Raw genomic sequence first — 21,959 nt, 5'->3', positions numbered from 1 at the left:
ATGACTACTTTTTTCCTTAGAAAATATTTTGAAAATTAATTTCGGCTAACCTGTACAATTAAAAATCAATTCAATATTGTGGTGGTATTTATTTGTATAATAGGATATCGTGTTTGTGTAAACTTAATGTATAAGCTATACATATTTATTTAAACATTAAAATGAAGGTCTTACTTCACCCTGGCTGTATCCTTACATACAAAGTTCTTCTCTGTCAAAATGCAGACGTTGTGGAAGCCTCAAGTTGAATTCACAGAACTATTTCACTTTACGCAGAAATTCATTACAACCCGAGTTCAATTTGGACTTTGCAAAGCATTCCACCTCACTCTAAATGGAAGTTTATTTTATCAAACTTTCACTATATAAGGAAGTTCCACTGTACTAACTTATTTCTATTGAATTCCCCCTTCATGAACATCTCAATTTGTATGATTTTCAGGTCTACTCATTTTATAATAGAAGTCCAGCCCCTTTTTAAAACCAAAGTCATGACATCTTTCCTATAGGAATAACCATCCCTGAATAATGTAACAACTGTGTCTATAAAAAAAGAAAAATCACTCAAATTAAACCTTTGGACAGACAATTTTCTACTAATTCACAAAAAGGATACATCTGCAGGCAAATTGTTGTGTAAATTTTGAATATTATCTACCACCATTCATCAATTAATGGTAGTAACAAAGGAATATCTCAAAGTGAATGTGTCTTATTAATGCCTTGTAACAGCCACCCCTTCAGATAGGTCAAATGAAAAATTGCCAACCAGCTGGTTAATTTATTCAGCACAGGTGTTCACTATTTATTTTTCAGCCATTTGCCTTTTTTCAATACAGCTTGTTGCAGAAACAGTATTCTTCTCCTTTGATGGATGCACTTTGTTCTGAGGCCATTCATTTCAAATTTGCACAGTATATATTATACTGCTACCCAGCTGTTTATTCTTTCAAAATAAATGTTTAATGGTTACTTCATAGGCGTTATAAAGTTAAGAAACAACAACAACAAAATCCAGACAGAACATGTAAGCTGTCAGAAGTACCATGATCAACTCTCTCAAAAAAAGTTTTAAGTTGTTTAGGCAAACTTTTTGTTTGCTACTTTTATCCAACTACCAGTTCTTTTTGGTGGCAGAAAGCGGAGCAAACATGATGTTATTAAATGACCTAGACTTAGTTAGGTGCTTAAAAGAAAACTAGAACTAATTTGTAAATTCAGATTAAGACACTCTTGTACAAATTGTAAAATATTTGAAAATATTTTTAGTTAACCCATTTTTGAGTCTGCTTTTGGTCAGAGCCATTTTTCAGCATGCAACCCCTTTGGCAATTAGTTATATCTGAGAGAGACTAAAACTTTTAATCCTACTTCAGTACTGGTTTTGAACATTTATTATGATAAAGTTATGGCAGTGATTATATAACCGGGATTAGCCACAGTAGTTTTAAAAGACAAATGGAACCTTTAAATTTTATCTGCATCATAACCTAGTGTGCAAACCTCAACTTTTGAATATCCTGATTTCTGTCACCTACAGGGTGCATAAAGCTATTTTACACATTCAGCTAACTTGTTTCCACATTTATTTACAAAAAATGAATGAATATTCTTTTAATGCTTTGTCTAGTCCAGTTTGAAGTCAGAAATTGAGGCTAAAGTTGAGGTGTGTATCCACTGATATCTTAATAAAAAAAAATTATATTTTGTAGCTTTTGCATTGAATTCAAGATTAAATGCACGTAAGTTACCCAGTTTTGAAACTGAGGTTTGCTAATGTTCACTCTGCATTGCTGTGCTTCTGTACCACATAGCATTGCTGTTTACCACCATTATGTTTAGATTTTATTTTATATCAGCAGTTTTGCTGAAACTGTTTTTGAACTGCATGATTTGTGTATTTAACCAATATTGTATTAATATAGGATTTTGAAATAATTGTATTGGTTTTAAACTAAGGCTTATCCTGTTAAACATTTTATCACCTTTCAATGCTGAACCAGTATTAAAGAGGTACATATCGACTGGTTTCTGATACTTACATTAGGCACCCAAATTCACAAAGTAGATATACCACAGGAATGCTTAGCTGAATTTACCCTACATTAAAAGGGACCCTTCATTCATGACAATTCAATCTAAAATATCACTCCAATCTTAAATTTGTTTATTGTCTGAATTGTTAAGAACTGAAATTGGTTATCACTCTTGCAATTTTTATATCAATGTTAATTATATTACTGAAGTACTGTTTGGACACACTCATTTTACCTATGTTCTTCTATTCACAACTACCATAAAATGGGAGAGATTTTAGTTAAGAGTGTAAAGATAATTCTCTAGGGCATCTTCCTGGTCTGCATTCAGGTAAACTACAACAAATAAATATAGTAGTTCACAGCACCTCTAAACACCCCTTATTGCTGGTTTCCAATCAGAAATGAAATATTAGCCTTTTATTCACTAAGTTGCCCAAAATGTTTATTATATCAAATCTGAAGCAAAGTCAGTAAAGGATCAGCCAGCTTCAACTAAGTACAGGAGACTTAAGTACGGGATTTTCGGAAAGCAATTTATAACGCTACATTTTTTCGTTAACCCAAAAGGATATAGATGAAAGAGGGAAAAAATCACTTTTACTGATATTACAATGTAATTAATTCGCAATATAAAAAGCTATACCAAGGAATTTTGTTTATATATCTTCCATACTACTTATAGTTACCAGGCATAGCAGACATCTTCTACATGCTGAATGGTGTTATCCTGCTTGTTAAGAGAAATAGCTTCTTCTGTTTTAAGGATCAATTTTCTCCAATCTTCACCATCCTCTCTGACATCAGTCTTTTCCTTACAAAAAAAATATAAGATAGGAAATTTTCTGAACTCTGCTTCACGAGAAGAGTGCTTTAATTTTTTAAACTTAAAATGTTACCAACTTGGATGCTATTGTAAACTGAAATAAACTTTAGTTCCATCAAATCTAACTTTCTAGTGATGTTTTTGAGGAACATTTCCTTTTTATGCCACTGTACAGCTTAAAATGTATAGTTTTCCATAGCTAGATATTCATTCAGTTTAGATAGGAGCACAGGTGTGCACTAATAAAAGTATTTAAAATGAGAGCTGGCATTTATAATTCATGGTGAAATACAAGACTTTAAAGTCCGATAATACATCTTTTGACTGATGTAGTATTTGATGACTTTCTACTGGAAGTTTATCAAGCAAGTTAAGGTAAAAACAGAGACTATTCGTGCATTTTCTTTTTCAAATTTGTAGACTTATTTATGTCAGGCAGATGTTGACATGGTACGTTAAAGTGAAAATTCACTTAGCTTGCAAGCAATATCAAATAGGCTATTTAAAAAAGAAACTAGTATTACATCTGACAGGTTAGTTCCCATAACTGTAACTCAGTCCAAGGCGGGATTGCAGAATGGGTTGGCATATCCACACTAGCTTTAATCTAGCTAGTAGAGGTAAAAATAGCCATGAAGATACAGCAGCACAGGTTTCAGTGTGGGCTGTACAGGCATGATGGGAACCTTAAGTATGTACTCATGTTGCTAGCCCACGCTGAAGCCTGTGCTATAGCAGTGAAGACGCAGTTTTTGGCCATGTTAGCTAGATTAAAGCAAGCACTGCAGCACAGGTTGGCACACCAATCACACCCTAAGAGTCTGATTCCTCAATTCTGGCTGAGAACTCCTGTATTAGAGACCACACCGTGGAATGAAGTGATTTGAGAATTAGCTAGTCAGGCTAGAAATTTACCTAGGTCAAATGATGAGATTTTAGGAAGAAACCTCTCTCTGGAAAAAAAATGAGTGCTACAGTCAATTCCCAAGAGGTTAGCTCTTGCTAACATCCTGCTTGTTTAAGTACAAGAGCCATTAGATTATTTTTGGAAGAGCACCTGAAACAAAGAACATTTGTCAAATGCCTCAGTGGCAAACAGACACAAACTACTCAGAGAATAAGAAAGATTCCTCTTGATCTTCAATCTGGGCACGTAAAAGTTCTCTTTTAGCATCACAGAGAAGGAAGAAACTCATCTTTCTATACAATTACCAAAAAGTGGTTAAGAAACGTACAAAAAACATTTGTCTTACTGCTAACTGAGCCCCTATGTGACATCTTTCATCACTCCCCCTAACTGCTATCAATAGGTTATGAAAGATCTAAGATATGACAAAGCATCTTCACAAAACTAAAGAACCCCTTATTGGCCTTTCTAGTGCAAAGTACTCACTCAATCTACACCAATGATTTTCAACCTGTGGTCTGCGAACAGCTGGGGGTTTAAGTCTAAGATTTCCAAAGGGGTCCACACCTCCATTCAAAATTTTTTTTTTAGGGATCCACAACTGAAAAAAGGTTGAAGTCACCGGTCTGCACAATTGTCTCCAGCATAATAGTAAAACAGGTACGATATACTGCTGATTGTTTAGCATGCTGTTATCCTCACAGTCGTGCTGGCTGTTTTGGTGATCTCATTATAAGAAACAGTGCTACCATTTCCTTTCAAGTCTTGGTAACTCATTTACTTTGTGCAGTTTGTATGTATATGTCAATTTATTTATAAAGTGGAGCTCTTGGAGAGAGCACTGTGGCTTCTGTTGCTTTATTTGGGGGGGGAGGGGGAGGTCATCTGATCTGTTGATGTAGCATATTTATGTACTTTGGAGGAGAGGTAGGGTGTTTTCTTATAGGAGTACCACCCCACCCTCCTTCTAAGAGAAGCATTATTGTGGGACAGTATTTAAAAAAGAACCTACCTGCTCTAGACACTTTGTAAAGCTTGCTTTTGTCAAATAATTAAGAGTTTACTCATCTTACAAACAGCTTTGTGAACAAAGAATTTGAACAATCACATAGTTAAAGTGAAAGGTAATGGAGAAATAGACTGTGCTGTCTGTGCAAAAAGATATGGCCAGTACAACAGAGAATGGGGCAACATGGTCTTGTGCATAAAATGGGAGTTGAGATCAGCCATCTCTTCCTAGCTGTGCCATGGACTTCCTGGACGACCCTGAGCAACAGACTTTTCTCCATTTGTAACTGGATGCACTTAGAGTGACACAGAATTTGGGGTCTTTTCTTGTATTCAAGGTTTTAGATAAAAGGAAATCAAGTAGCAGCTATGGATCCACAATGCTTGAACCACAATTCTTGAGCCACACTGTTTAGAAGAAAGAGATGCTGGCAGGGCCTTCTCTCATGGGGACATGACCTTTAGAATTAACTCCAAACCCTTGGTCTAAATGAGCCCCAAAACACTGAACTTTAGCAAATGCTGAAAGGCCATCTTGATCCAATTGCTTTTGTAGAAGGAAGGGTGTTCCAGTGTCTGTAATGTGTACATTGAGGACTGAGATTTGCTGCTCATGCCCTCCCCCAACTTAGTCTGATTGTAGGGCAGAGGTATCTACAGACTATGTCTGATTGAGGTGTGGGAAGAGAGCTAGCTCAGAAATAAAAGAAAGTGCACCAACAATCATGCTCACCGTAAATAAGGTAGGTTGCAGAGGAGATTCAGAAAGGACTGAAAGAGTGTAAAAGGAAAGGAAAATATACAATTATGCTTCTCAATTTCTTAAGCCTGATGGAGAATGCATGTAAGTAGTGATTGCATTCTTACACAAAACCCAAAGCATTTGGGACAGTTTTTTCAGTGATTTGATGCTGTAGCTCTGCACAAAGTGCAATTCTTAATTTTTTTTCAAAAATACGGAAAGCACAGAACAAATAAAAAATGATAGTCTCTCAAGTTAGTCACAAATCTGGGTAACCTGTGTAACTTTTTCAGTGCCTGTTGGATAAAATGCAGTGTCACAAGGGGGCAGTCTTGCAGAAGTTCTTGCAGCTACAAGTAGTATCTAGTCTGTAGTTGCCAAGTAGGGGGCAAGTGAAAGAAAGTGGATAGCAAACATTGTTAAAAGGCAAATGTATTAAGATACTTGAAGTCATAAGGATAATATTTTGAACAGATTTCCATATTAAAATAAGGATATTTTTACATTTCCTGATAACCCATGCATACCAACTGCCTTATCTATTTGATGTGTAATTTTATTTGTTACTTTAAAACATCGTGTAAAATAAACTGGCATTTGATTCCAACATATTAAGAATTACTGAAACATTACAATTTCAAGTTTATTTAGAATTAAAGAAAAAAGCTACTACATATAATTTCTACTAATATCTGCTAATGTTAGAGGGTACTAGAGTCAGGGACACTTAAAGAGCAAAATGTCAAGTAAAAAGTGATTGTATTTGTACCTCATCAAACATGAAAAAAGTGAAAGGGCATTGTCTGTTTTCCAAATTAATGCATCAAAATTCCCAAATAGGACTTTAACTACAGTAATATTAAATAACAGATTTAGTCCAAAGATATTACCTCACCCACCTTGTCACCCTGATTGAAAGCAGAGCATTATGGAAAGTTTTAATATTTAGGATCTCTTATTGTTCAATGTACACTTCCTCTAGAGAGCTCCTGCAAGAACTGAATGAATGGGAAGATTTTAGGATTTGCTAGGTAGGTTAGATAAAGCTAAAACTTAGCTAAAATGGTTATGCTCTCCGATATCTATATTACTTACTCAAAATCACAATGTACTGTAAGTAGATTGAAGTTTGAGTTAGTTTGTGCACTGTTATGACTGGGTTTGGGTGAAACCTAACTGAAACTAGTGGACATAACAGTCACCATGAGATTCATATCTCTACAAAATAATTAAGCTCCTTTATGGGATTAGAAAGCTGAAACAATAGAAGCCACCAGCTAAAACACAGGCCACACGCAAGAATCTAATCCAGAGTGGAGTGATATCAATGAATGCAAACCCAGGGTGGCTGGATATTGTTAAAATTGAGGTATGCATGCATGTACAAATGAGACAAGCTATAGAAACAGACAGAGAAGGCAAAATGGAAGCACCTAAAACAGTCAAGAGGAAGACTTGTAGCATGGCCCTGAGAAAAATTTGAGAGAACTTTGAGAGAGAGAGAGAGTTGGCTGGAAAGAGGCTTGGAACTGCGAGGAAAGAAACTACTCCTGCAGTTTAACTCCTCCTGTGTTAAGGGAAACAGGACTTTGTACGATCTTTGTAAATAGACACGACTGTACTTAAATACCTGACTCATCATCAGTTTCTCCCCCTAATGGAAACAACCTGCTAGATCCTGAATTTTGGCTAACTGCTTGGTTCAAAAGGAGTAAGTGTTCAGGAAGAAAACCAGGAAACAGACAGACAACTGTGTGACATATATGAAAGTGGTGATCTCACTTCCAATTTTAAGTTCTGATATTGAGCAGCCCTATTCCTTTTAGTATAAATCAATATAAATAGGCACACATGACTAAACTGGAGCGGTTATTTCCTATGGATTAGCTGGCTTCACAACACTTCAGTAGATAATCCCAACAGGAATTTAAAAGCAATAAAGCAGTAACTGTGCATATCCATTTGCTAAAATAGTTCAAATGCCCCCTTGTTCTAAGTGAATGCCCTCTTTAAAAAGCTTTGAATGGACGGTCATGAATTACATAAGCCTTGGTTATAGAAAAATGCATTATCTGCATTAAAATTGAAGTGTTTGTCTTGGCTACATGACAACTTTCAGAGGCAGGATCTGATAACTATACCAAAACCATGGCAATCTGTCCAGAAATAAATTATACCAACAACTGGGATTACACAGTTTATTTGTGTGTATACATTAATATACATATACACCCCTCACCCACCCCCCTTATCACACACAGGATACAGAATGAGCATAAAGAGCTATGTTCCCACATGACCCCCAAAAGCAGATGTGGACTGTATTCTTAGCTCTGCCACAGCTTGTCTATATGATGGTTTTATCTGCATCAGAGGAGTATAAGATTTTTAATCCGTGGTAACATGTTGCACACTAACTGGCCCGTGCAAACCCTAGTATTTTTTAATCCATTAATGACACTGAAATGGAACAGAACACTTCTTACAAACAGATACAATGAATTCAAACTATATCCATGATGGGTGAAGTCTATAAAAGCTCATTTAATAAAGTATACCTATTATGTGGCTGTATAGTCTCATTTATACTCCTAAAAGAGAATTCAGTATTACTGAAAACTAAGGTACTGACATTAAATATAAAACAGTACTATCTTATTTTAAGATATACCTCAGATGTCTTTTTTGATAATGTGTACTATAATCAACAGTTATAATACTGAGATTACCAGATGTTTAGTTTAGGAGCAATGGTGCAAGTGGAATCCATTTCCTACTGGTATGGGGGCGGCAAGGGGGGACACTGTGACCTCCTCATGTGATCCTCCACAGGATTCCTCCCCGCCCCGCCCCCAGCCCGAAGCCCGAAGCCCCCATGCTCTCGCCACCCCCTGCCCATGATCCACACCCCCCTTACCTTGTGGGGGCTGGAGGGAGAAGGACTCTGTCCTCCCGCTGCGCCGGAGACTTCGGAACTGCAGCGATGAAAGGAGCAGAACGTGGGGCTGCTGGGTGGCCCTACGCCAGCAGCTCCTCTGTCGTGGCTCTACTGCCCCAGCCCTTCCACACAGCTGGGTCCATCTGGGGTCTGTACAGCAGCCCCGCCAGAGGACAGGGGTGGAGGCGGGGCTGGGGCGGTACAGGCACACCGAGGAGCTGCCAGCATGGGGCCACCCAGCAGCCCCACGTTCTGCTCCACCTGTGTCTTTCAGGTACGCCATACCGGCTATAAATATGCTGGTATGGCATACTGGACAAGACTGCCCTACTTGCACTGCTGTTTAAGAGTTATCTATTTTAAATAAAATGTTCCAGTTTTGTCCATGTATAAAAATGAGATGCATGGTAGTTCTGTTTTTCTGGCTTTAATATTTATTAAATATGTACTACCCAAAGAGTACTAGGCACTTCCTAAGTTATTTGTTATGTATGAATGTTTTCACAAAAAATAGAATACTAGAAACCTGACAAGAGAGAGAAAAAAAGTCATTATAGTTCCTTACCTGGTTTTCCTTAATCCAGGACAATAATCCTGAAAAGCTAAAACTGGCCCAGTTTCCTCCATAGTAACTTCTCCTGCAATGGAAAAAAAAAAAAAAAAACCTTGGTTGAAAAAACTAAAAATATAGCTACTGGATACCTATAATACTGCTTATGGGACTCTACAGAACTTCAGGAAAATTATTTTTTATACACAGAATTACATATTCTATATTCTGAACCAAAAGAACCAATTTCTGCTGATTTGTCACTACTCACTGAATGCTTTCCAGTATATTTGCTCTTTCCCACTTGAAATGGAGGTTGTCAATTTACTAATTTCAGCACAAAAGTCAGTTAATAGTTGTGCTTTTTTCCTTTTAAGTAGCTGGTCCTCTGGCTTCCCTTTTTAAGTTTTTCCTATTGACACTTCTCTAAACAACACACTAATGAGTGAGCTTTTCCATTATATGGATAAGAGATTAAGTAAAACTTAAATATTACTTTTATGGGAAGGAAGCAAGAAAGCAAACATAATATAAACATACTGATAAAATGAAAGGATTCTACCACACCTAGAAAAAACAAAGAGATGCTACCTCACAGGATTTAACACTAATACCAATTATCTAAAGTATGTTGGGACTTTTCAAAAGTGATCAAAGCAAGAATGTGTTCTTCAATGGACTGGTAAATTTACATGATAAATTAAAGACTCACGTTTGGGAAGAAAGATAGGGTTTAAGCTTAGAATATTGCCAAAGTTGTTAAATCAAGCAAAGGGAAAACTATTACCTATAGAAACCTGAAGTCTGTTTCTTTAATTGCACTTCACAAAAGAAATGAATATATATTTTTTTTGCCATGTTGGAGTATTTTAAAAATTTCTGTAACAGAAGCTTAAAAACACTGAGTAATAATTATTTAAACTTTTCAGAAAGATAAGAAAAAAAGGCAGGTTGCATTTTGCACCAGATGGGAAAAAAATCATAATTCCTCCTTGATTGAATTCAGAAATGGAAAAGTTTAAGATGAGGGTTTGAGTTCAACTCATGTTTATAGGAGGATGTTTTTCACAAGAGTTATATGTACTGACAAAGACTTCATTAGAACCAGAGGGAGATGCTCTACTCTGTTGCTTAGTTAACACAAGAAAGACAGATGTCTTCTAAACAATGTCTAATTGTTCATGACTAGAAACTGACCTACAAAATTCCTTCAGTTACTTCAGGGAAATAGTAAGGAACATAAATAGGACATTTTCCCTCAAGATAATAGAAAATCCTGCTATCAGTGAATTAAAGTTGCCCTCATTTAACAGAATCTAAAGTTTAAGATTTTACGGCCCAAGTGGACTAGGTCTTTTCTCTAAGAGACCTCACAGTGCTGTACAATTCCTCCACCACGGTTTTCATTTTAACTAGAGGAAAGAGCTGCAGTGCTGTCACCATTAGCACTCATTAGGAAAGCCAACACATCTGTAAAAGGGAGCAAATATTTTATTTGCCTCACTGGGGTATAGAAAGAATTCATAATCATAGAAAGCTTTAAAAAAGTGAAAACTTAAGTGTATTTATTATTATCTGGAATCAATAGAATATAAGCGTGAAAGATGCTTACTTGATTCAGTCCGTCAAAAAGCAGTTTGACTCAGATCTCAGCCCTTTATCAAGTTATCAATCAAGTATGCCCCCCCATACACATTTCCAATGGTGCAGAGATAAACTGGTTAATTTTGTTTTGTTCTTTCCTGAGATACCAGAGAAACAAATACCTGAAAATGATTTAATCAGCCTCTTCTGGGATTATAAAAAAAATGTAGCCACCAAGATTTATTTTGCCAAGAGAACCTGCCACCTTAGCTGTAAGTTTCCCTGAATATGGAATGCAGTCTGGTTATCAGAACAAGCCAGGGCAGCGGTCACAAGAAATGTGCAAAAAAAACCCACCTATGTAAAACTGAGTAAGACTGGCCTTCCTAAATTTAAAACTATTCTAACTTTATGCGTCCTTTATTTTAAATATATTTTCAGCAAGAACTACTAGCAGTATTAACATGCTGTGATAAAATGATGGGACATTCTGTGAAAAATTGACAGCAGTGGTCTAATCTTTCTCAGTAGGGTACACGTTTGACACATCTAAAACTAAGATAAAGCTTCCTCTTTTTATTGCCAGTACTGTGCCTTTTATTTTAATCAAAAGTCTCTATAATGGTCTCTTATGTCCCAAACAATGTTTACAGGAGCGTATGATTTCTTTAAGTATGCATGCCACTATTTCTAAATGAATCACAATAGTCTTGTCCTCTGATATGCCTTTCCCAAGATCCTATCACCTGAAGTCTGGATCTTTTCTAAAAGCATGAATATGCTCCTTTCAGAATTTATAATACATCTATGTATGACTTGCATTATGTGACAGTAGAAACCTGTCAATTCTTCACTCAAAATACTCTGAAAAGAATGTTGTCCAGATACAGGTAGGGATGTAATTTCAGCTGTGACAAAGATAGCAAAATTCTTGATAAAAACCCACGAAGAAGTAGACAGTCTGAAAGGAAGAGCATTAACTATCAGGATTTTAATAAATTTAAAAAATGGTCATATCAGATAGAGATATTCATGTATTATTTTGTAGAGCAATCAAAATTAGGAAATTCTCTGGGATTAGTGTTGATCGCTCAATGCCAGAGGTCCAATCCTGTGTAGTACACTACTCTTAAATTCTCAAGGACTAGAATCTTCCCCTTTTACAGCTGTCCTAGCAGTCTACAAAAAAAGATGGATTGATAATGGGGAAGTCTGTACAGTATTGGAATAAGTTGAATTATCTTCTGGATATGGACCTGAAACATTACATATATACTACCTGCTTGTTTCAATATATATTTTGTTGTTACAGATTTAATTTTCTAAATCAAAACTGAAGACCGGAATAACTTTATTTCTAGAAGCAATTTCATCTGTTGTCTGAATGCCATTTGCTCACAGCTCCTGCTATGGAATCTGGAATTCTGGGTAAAGCCTTCAAGTAGTCAAACGAAATTTCTGTTTGAGGCTAAGGGAAAAATCTGAACAAAAGTCTGGTCTTCAAACTCTTGAATTTGAAGCCATGATTACTAGTAGAAAAACCCAGAATATCTTCTTTAAATTCTAGGTGATCAAGCCTGGCAAAGGAATGCTTTGGCTCTGGAAAGGGTTTGAACTCTCATCTGCTAAACCATGTATAGGATATTTTCTTGGTCTGCCAACTACCATTTTATCTAGGGTCTCTATGAACAGTTTTAACAAATCCCAGACCAAAGACACCCCCCAACCTGAAGCAAATACTCACATGCAACCGCACACCACACAACAAAAACACTAACCCAGGAACCTATCCTTGCAACAAAGCCCGTTGCCAACTGTGTCCACATATCTATTCAGGGGACATCATCATAGGACGTAATCACATCAGCCACACTATCAGAGGCTTGTTCACCTGCACATCTACCAATGTGATATATGCCATCATGTGCCAGCAATGCCCCTCTGCCATGTACATTGGCCAAACCGGACAGTCTCTACGTAAAAGAATAAATGGACACAAATCAGACGTCAATAATTATAACATTCAAAAACCAGTTGGAGAACACTTCAATCTCACTGGTCACTCGATTACAGACCTAAAAGTTGCAATATTACAACAAAAAAACTTCAAAAAACAAACAGACTCCAACAAGAGACTAATGAATTGGAATTAATTTACAAATTGGACACCATTAAATTAGGCTTGCATAAAGATGGGAATGGATGGGTCATTACACAAAGTAAAACTATTTCTCCATGCTTATTTCCCCCCCACACACACACCTTCTTGTCAACTGTTGGAAATGGGCCATCCTGATTATCACTACAAAAGGTTTTTTTCTCCTGCTGATAATAGCTCACCTTAATTGATCACTCTCGTTCTAGTGTGTATGGCAACACCCATTTTTTCATGTTGTGTGTGTGCGCGCGCGCGCATCTTCCTACTGTATTTTCCACTGCGTGCATCTGATGAAGTGGGTTTTAGCCCACGAAAGCTTATGCTCAAATAAATTTGTTAGTCTCTAAGGTGCCACAAGTACTCCTCGTTCTTTTTGCTGATACAGACTAACACAGCTACCACTCTGAAACCTGCCACTGAGAATGTAAATGATTTCCTGCTGATCAGCTTTCCTGGGCCTCAATCTAAAGGTAACACCAAGCAGCATCATTCCAGGAGATGGATCAACTCAAGAAACTCAAAGCACCTATGAATGCACGCAATACAAAAGCAGCAGCAGGTAACATCTTTGGTAGAAGATATCTCTTGTTAGGCTGGCTGCCTTTCTGAATGTCATGCCACAATAGCTGAGGTAAAATAAGTCAAAGCTGCTGATGTCTGAAGAGAAGCTGCTGATGCTTCATGATTTCTCCTGAGAGCCTGTATGTGACTATCCTTTATTTGACTTATCAGGGAAAAAAAAGTCTCCTTCCATTAAAATAGTTGTCTTTTGCAAGGGAAGCTACTGCCACATTGATTTTAAGGAGCTGATTATAAAATGACTTATTTCATGTATTACCTGTTGAAACTCGTGTGTTTATTAGTTCTCATTCTGCCATAGTTACATGCTCCAAAACACAGTTAAATAGAACAGACTCCTCCTTGGTTCCCAGAACCACTCATCATTAACCAGAACCACTTATCATTTCTTTTGGTAAAATTCTTGCCATTTAGTCTTAATTATCAAGGTTAAAAAGATATTTGAATTAAATCTTTTGACCCAGAGAACAAATTTCCTCACTTTTCTTGGAGAGGAATCAAAAGACCAATGCATTACTGAAGAGTCCTTTTGCCTCTCTGGTTTACTATTAAATATTTATTAGCTTCATAACATCACATAAGTGAAAGGGTAAAGAGGAAGGATGGGAGTTAAACACAAATAATGTAAGTTGTATTATATTATAAAAAACTTACCCGTTCTGATAAATTTAGATAAAGAGGCAGGACAAACTGTAGAGATTCAGATGGCAGAAGTGTACAGGGGCCTACCACACTTCGGGTGGTCATATAAAATAGGAATTTTAAGGAGAGGGGACACTGAGTACTTGACACTTGGAGCAAGGAGAAAAGTGAATCAAGATGAAAGCAGGAGGCGGAGACAGAAGTGCAACAACATGTGAAAAGAGGACAGCGTAAATTGCGGCATGGAGGAATCTGATGGGAAATACAATGAACATAAGAACAACCATACTGGGTCAGACCAAAGGTCCATCTAGCCCAGTATCCGGTCTTCTGACAGTGGCCAATGCCAGGTGCCCTACAGGGAATGAACAGAACAGGTAATCATCAAGTGATCCATATCTTGTCACCCATTCCCAGCTTCTAGCAAACAGAGCCTAGGGAGACCATGCCTAGCAGAATTCCAAGGCAGAGCATTAGGTGTGAGGTTGAAAGGTTTAAATTTTATGTGGAAAGATTCAGGAAATCAGTGAATGATCACGTCACACACCTTTCACCCTCACACTTGCAGGAAAGAACTTTAGGTGCAGAATGTTGGATGAGTTGAAAAAAGGAGAGGTGACAGTACAGGAGTCTAAAAAGAGGAATGTTACAGGTGAAAGAATTAGAGCATGAAGCAGGATTTTAAGCATTGGGGATAGAGGGGAAGGGGTAGATTTTAGAAATATAACAGAGAAGCAACAAGATTTGGCATAAGCTCAGATGTGAAGAATCAGAGTTCTCAAGTTTTGTGCTTAAAAAGGAAGGATGGTTTTCAAAAGTACTGCAGAAAATAGGGAGAAAAATTCATTTTCTGTTACTGACGGGGTTGGATTAAACTTCTTTAAAAGTAGGGGGTGTATCGGGTGCCATTCATTTAAGAGTTGCAAGAAGCCCTTATGCTCCTTTATAGGATAAAAGAGCTAAAATAATATGGCCCTTCACCTCCAAAACAGGTGCATGTTGCCATCTGAAACAAAGGCACATGCAAGGCACAGGTATAGAGGTTTTGCTGGCTATTGTTTTGTGTAGGTTTGTACAACTCAGAGAAAGAGCAGAAAAAACAGAGAAGCCAGGAGAGTGGGCAGCAAGAAACCTTTAAGCCAGAGAAGGATTTGTAGCATGACCTTGTAAAAAAGTTGAGACACAACTTTTGGGTCAAGTACTGCCTGGAAAGGGGCTTGGAAGTGTTAACAAAAAAACTGTCACCTGCTGTTTGAATCCTCCTGTGTTCAGGGAAACAGGACTTATATATATATATATATATTTTTTTTTTTTAAAGAAACAATATTTCATCAAAGTATCTATTATAACTTCCTCTTAACGAAAACAACCAGCAGGGCATCAAACTTCAGCTAAACACGTGGGTCAAAAACAGATAACTTGTTTAGTTTAAGAAACATGCAGGAAGACATATCAGAGAGATAAGATAAGACCTAAGTCTGGACAGAGGGGCAAACAAAGGAGAAGGAAACTAATGTAATATATTGAAGAAGGTGGAGTTTCTGCGCGTGCTTGACTGACACTTATACTTTTGAGAAACAAGGTGGGTGAGGTAATATCTTTTATTGGACCAACTTCTCTTGGTGAAAGAAACAAGCTTTTGAGCTACACATCATTTATTGTTAAGGCAGAGGTAGAGAAGACAGCACCTTAAGAGTTCAGAGCATAGTCTAATATTTCTCTTTGCTCTGTAAAAAAGAGAGACGCCCTCCAAAAAGAATTTAAAGTAACTAATACTGCTAATATGCACAGAGTCACTAGAACAAACAAAATAGGAGCATTTGAGATGATTATCACAGTCCCTTTACAAAGGTAGAACATTTTTGGTATGTTCCTTTACCTATCCTTGACTGACAGCTTTAGAACTGCCTCTAAATCTCAACAGGAAGAGCAGCAGCATCTTATCTCTTACTCCAGCCTCTTACTCCATTTTTTCATGTTCTCTGTATGTATAAATATATCTTCTTACTATATGTTCCATTCTATGCATCCGATGAATTGGGTTGTAGCCCATGAAAGCTTATGCTCAAAGAAATCGGTTAGTCTCTAAGGTGTCACAAGTACTCCTGTTCTTTTTATCTCCAGTGTGTGTAAAGTGGTGCAAACGAATATTAAAAAGCTGAAATTTTACACAACCCTTTCTGTGAAAGACAAGGGAGAAATTTAAATTGAATCTTCATTTCAGAAACAGAAAAAGCTAGTTTGAAGAAAGTTTCCCCCTCAAGACTTCTATCTCCACCATCCACCCCAACATGCTCAAAAATTAAACATAAAATAAGTAGTACAGTAAAAATAGAACACAGCACATGCTAAGAAAAAAAAGTCCCATATGCATGAACATTTATTGTGGGAGATACATTCAGTTCACAAAGTAATCAACTTTTAGTCTTGATATACCTCTCTTTAGCAACTTCAAGTTTAAACTAAATGCCGATCTCCTCATTTTGAATTGCAAATTACTTTTCTAAATCACTTAACATCTATCCTTGAAATTTCACATGTCAACAGCTCATTAATATCTACAGTAAATGTAGCTCTCTGAAAAGAGCCACAGATTTTACATTTATTGAGACAGATAGCTGGCACACAGAAATAGGGCTCCTTCAATTACACTTTGGCAGAAGCTAACTTGAGTTTAAAATCTGTCTACAGGAATTTATGGCAACACTGCAATGACGTGACTATTTTGAATAAGATTAGCTGCCATTGATGGTGATGCTTGGACAGTGTTTATAAATCAACAGAGGCGAGTATTTAGGATTTTATAATAGTCCACTTCAGAACCATCTACCATTATCACCTATGCAATATAGTATGATCAATACAAACAGTGGTTGGAGATTAAAAGTGGTACAGTGATCAACACATGGTAACGAATGCAAGCAACACACACAAAATGCTTCAAAATTTTACTTACACCTATTCCATATTTTATATCTAACTTCTTTAAACATTTGCAGAGAAAGGCAGACAGACATTCATCATAATAGTGTAGATGATACAAATAAGCATTTCAGTAGGCTCAAATTCCCATCTTTAGAAATAATTTAATCCATAATCCTCAAAGCATTAACCCAAGATACAAAATACAACATTTTGAACATAGCAGATTTGAATAAGATTAAATAATTTGTAAATTCATCTAGAAATGAAGATCATAGAATATTGCACCAGAATAAAATAAGAATATTCCTATTATTTCAAGTCAGAAAAAATCTTGAAAAGTTTAGCAGAACTATAACTACTCCCAAATAAAATCTATAATACCCTTGACAATGGCTTTTTACAGTAGTACTTAATTTAAGATTAAATAGCAGATGACCATTGTAAAATTTGCCTATTAATTTTTTTTGTACAGTATAAATATGTCAGATTCTCCTTTCCCCCAATATATGAATTCTAGTTTATGATGCATTGTGACCTGGCAAGCCTTTAGCTTGTACAAGATTTGGAAAATCTACTCCACAGCAGAAGAGTATCATTAGATGTGGAAATTCTCATTTTCATCATTAAAATGAAAGCAAAATCATGTATGAATGTAACTAAACAATTAAGGAAACAGTAATAAAAATATGCATTCCACAGATCTAATTGCTGCCTACTTATGTGAGATTGTAGGCTGTATTTGCAGGTCTTTTACCATTACCAAAAAGACATGGATACTCTAAATCGAAGCTACAGTAGCCAGCTATTATTACATAGCTTAATAGACCCCTGTATACTAAAGTAGGAGAAATAAGGTTAGAAGCAATTACCAAATTCAACAAAGAACCGAATAGTAAATTCAGAATATTGTGTTTCTGTGGGAGATGAAATCTAAAGTCCAAAATTAACTGATCATAATTTAGTAATTCTAGGTCTTAAAAGGTGCTTATTAATGGTCAAGTTTATTTTTTTAAAATACATACCATATTCCCCTACAAATTTAGCATTTTACTATTCTTCAAACATTGCATTTTTCCATGCTTCAAGTACTGTTTGTAATTAACATGGCTCCTGTTTAAAGTATTTATGGATGCCTCATGCACAGTAACGAGATTTGCAGGATTTAGCACCTCTTAGGATTCTACCCGCTCTTTGCTGGCGCTGTTGCAGATTCTCTACCACATACTTCTTGATGAAGTACTTCAAGATTCTTAAAGAAAAAGATTTTCTATTTTCAAAATTACATTAAACTTGGAGCCTGAAGTATTGAACTGTGATGTCCTATAACCTTATAATGTAAAACACTTTCGGATTAACCAATTTCGGGACTGGCCAGTTCCCAGAGTTTTTGGGATACCCTAGGGGATGGTCTCTGGTCACCGTAACAAGGGCCAGGTTGATGCACATCACCTCCCACTGCTGAACAACCCTATTCTGTTCATGAACTGTCCCATCTCCCCCTCACTGCACGGTACGGTCCCCTTTCGCTGCTACTGACTGAGGCAAGTTTTGTGCATCTCCATGTGGCATGTTTAATAAACTATTTTTGAATATTTTCATATAATTTGCATATGACCATACATTTCAGTTTATGGACAATACACACTTCCTCAACTAGCTATGGGCAGGGGGGAGGACGAGGACAGGGAGCTCTACAAGCTTGGCAGCTACATGGCTAGGGCAGGAAGGGAGGAAAATAAGCATCTAAGAGTGCTGGATTAGGTGGAGGTGCTGGCAGATGTCTGGGACTGCTAAATTAGGGGAGTGCTGGAAGGTCTCTCAGGTAACTGGGAAGGCTCAAATACCTCAACGTTGCCTGGGGTAGTTGGATGGAGAGCTGGGATGTCTGAGGATCTGAAATAGCTGGGTGGGTGCTGGTTTTTTTCTGGGCCCTGGTAGCTGGGGAACTTGTGGATGTGGTCTCCATGGAGGGAAAAGGACTGGAATCTGGCTGAGGTTTCAGGGAGACAGAGAGCTAGGGTATGGCTATGAAGCAGTGGGTCTTCTTGGGGGGCAGAGGTCTGGCTGCAGATACAAAGGGTCTTACTGGGGGTTGTGGTGCACAGTGTGGAGCCAGGGCATGTGCTAATACTGAGCCCACCAGCAGACCTACTCCTATGAGTTTTCACAATTTTTAGTATAGTCTTTAAACCCCAACTGCTGGAATCACATTGCATGAGAATCTCAGCTTTCATTTAAAAAACAAAACAAAACAAAAAACACACGCATCTAGCCCTAATGGTTGCAGAGAAAAGTTTGCAAAATGTGAACCATATGCACTCTCAAGACGCAAAAGCTAGAAGGCAAATAAACCCAACATTCATTATTTTAAATGTGTGATTTTTAAGCCAATTTTATGATTTTTGGTGGATAGATTTATGATTTGAACTTTTGGAATTTTCAGTAGTGCTGTTCCCACTTCCTCCCCTGCTCTCACTACGGGCTGCTATTTCGCTGCATGAATTCAGGAGCAAAGCAGTCAAAGGAGAAACAGAACTGAAATCATTTTAGTGGCACTTTTGGATGATCTCCTGTCAATGGATATCATCCTCCAGGACCTCTCTGCAGTACGCAACACTGTCAACCATGAGATACTGCTGTCTGACCAGAAAGAGGTGGTATGGATTGAGGATAATGCACTAAAACAATCCGAGTCTTTTCTAAAGGGACATACCCAATAAGTAGTGATGGGAAACTACATCTTTCCTATCAGACCCCACACTTGTGAAGTCACACAAGGATCAATTCTCTCTCCAATTCTTTTCAACATGTACGTGCAGCAACTAGATGAACTGGTCAGATGACATGGACTCGATGCCAGATAACACATAGCTCTACCTATCCTTCACCACCTACCACCTCAGTACTACCACCAAAATGGCCTACTGCTTGAATGAGATTAGCTCATGGATAAACAGCTAGGTGAAAATGAACCCAAGCAGGACAAGTGATACTGGTGGGCAGAGGATGAGCGAACACATACAACAGATGTTAGTCATAGTCATGTTGCTTAATGTACTATTGGAAGGCATTCAGATACTACGATGATGAGCTTGGTATGAGAACCTATCCACTAGAAGCCTGCCTCCGCAGCAGCCTTCAGTGTCCACAGGTGGAATTAGACCTTCTAGATGAGCGAGGCTGAACCGTAGGTGGCAGGGCTACCAAATACACATCACAGTAAATTCATGACACTTGGAAGCTCTTGGACAAATGACAGCAGGGAAGAGAAAACAACAGAAGGCTGGAAACTAGGGAGGCTGTGATAAATGAAGGGGGGAGGGAGGAAGAGCTCCCTTTTATGAACCCAGCCAGCCAGTTAGCTATAAAATCCCTCTTAGTAGCTGTTCTCTACTTGCTTTACCTGTAAAGGGTTAAAAAGTCTCACTGCTATGCATAGGTAAAGGGAGGTGAGTGGGCACCTGGCCAAAAGAGCCAATGGGAAGGCTAGAACTTTTTAAAATTGAAACAAGACTCCCCTTTTGTCTGTCTGTTGTTGTTCTCGGGGAGAGGCAGACAGGGAGCAGTTATGCTGTGAGAAGCTTGAAAAATTATCAGTATTATACCTAGAAACCACTCATTTAAAACCCCAGATATTTAAGTAGATCAACAAATGTTTAGGAAGATGCAATTAGGTTTATCCCTTTTATTTCTTTATGGCTTGTGGATTCCTCTGTGCTAACTCCAGGTGCTTTTGTTTTGCTTTAAGCTGGACCTCAAGAGAGCTATTCTTGATGTTTAATCCTTGTAATTTTTTTTTTAAATCTAGCAAAAGCCTAAATCCCAGATCTATTTTTTTCTTATTAATAAAATTTACCTTTTTTAAAAACAGAATTGGATGTGTGTGTACTAAGAGGTTTGTGCTCTTGTTTAATTAGCTGGTGACAACAGCTGATTTCCTTTGTTTTTCTTCTCAGCTCTTTCCAGGGTGGGAGGGTGGGGGAGAGGGCTTGAGGGTATCCCATGAGAAGGAATTCCCAAGTGTGCGTTCCTAGGTTCTCAAAGGGGTTTTGCACTTGGGTGGTGGCAGCATCTACCAATCCAAGGTCAGAGAAAAGCTGTAACCTTGGGAGTTTAATACAAGCCTGGATTGGCAAGTATTAATTGTTAGAGTCCTTGCGGGCCCCCACCTTCTGCACTTGGAGTGCCAGAGTGGGGAAATCAGCCTAGACAGAGACCAAGTGGAGAGTAATAAAAAAAGTGGATGAAAGGTAAGAAAAGGCAACTTGATGTAGGGAGTTTTCAGGATAGTTTGACCAAAATTTTCCAGCTTGGGTATCTAATGGTAGTCACCTAAAATGTGACCTGGCGTTTCAGGCTGGGCACTCAACTCCCATTAAAGTCAACAACAGCAATCTGTGCTCGGCACTCTGAAAACCAAGTCACTTTAATTTAGGACCCGGTGTACACTAGGAAATTAGGTCAGTTTAACTAGGTCATTCAGAGGTGTGAAAGGTCCACAACCACGAGCGATGCAGTTAAACCGACCAACCACCACTGTAGACAATGCTAGGTCAACAGGAGGATTCTCCCCTCGACCTAGCTACCGCCCCTCGGGAAGATGGATTACTCACGCCAATGGGAGAACCACTTCCATTAGCATAGGTAGCATCTTCACTGAAGTGCTACAGCAGCACAGATGAGACAGTGCCACTGTAGCAGTGTGTGTGTATACAGGCCCTGAGTGTCTAAATCTGGGCTCCTACATTTGTACTCAGTTCAGCAACTCATACTGGAATCCAGACACTATCTTTTGCCCCATAAGATTTGTAGCTGGGTAATGGTTCATGTTGAGATTCTCACAAAGCTCTCCCTCACCCCTGCCCCCCAAAAGCGGATTTGCAACAGTAACTTTGGCTACACGTTTTAGAATCATAGAACCAGTCCAAGTCAGAGATTGTAATCTATTTCCGCACACTTAAATGATCAATGAAGTATAGCACTGGAGTAACTTACGAGTCAACATGTAGAACCCTCTGGCCACTTCTTGAGCATGCGGATGCAATGATAGATTCTGGCAAACCT

At 37.9% G+C, this 21,959-nt stretch overlaps 1 protein-coding gene across 4 annotated transcripts in view; it reads right to left on the bottom strand.

Moving 5' to 3' along the window:
- CHM (CHM Rab escort protein) overlaps positions 1–21,959 on the bottom strand; it is a 143,133-nt gene that overhangs the window by 93,072 nt on the left and 28,102 nt on the right. For all 4 annotated transcript variants that reach the window (XR_007358399.1, XM_048863807.2, XM_048863808.2 and 1 more), the window contains exons 2-4: positions 21,891–21,957; positions 9,023–9,095; positions 2,726–2,850 (exon numbers count right to left, since the gene is read on the bottom strand). Coding sequence is in view for 3 of the 4 variants with exons in the window: in XM_048863807.2 (XP_048719764.1) it covers positions 2,726–2,850; positions 9,023–9,095; positions 21,891–21,957 (265 nt within the window). In the remaining variant the exon portion in view is untranslated. The remainder of the gene's footprint in view (positions 1–2,725; positions 2,851–9,022; positions 9,096–21,890; positions 21,958–21,959) is intronic.

This window comes from Caretta caretta, chromosome 9, assembly GCF_965140235.1.
Source record: "Caretta caretta isolate rCarCar2 chromosome 9, rCarCar1.hap1, whole genome shotgun sequence".
Classification (NCBI taxonomy): domain Eukaryota; kingdom Metazoa; phylum Chordata; order Testudines; family Cheloniidae; genus Caretta; species Caretta caretta.
The sequence above is the reverse complement of the archived record's forward strand: the minus strand, read 5'-3'. Positions and strand labels throughout refer to the sequence as shown.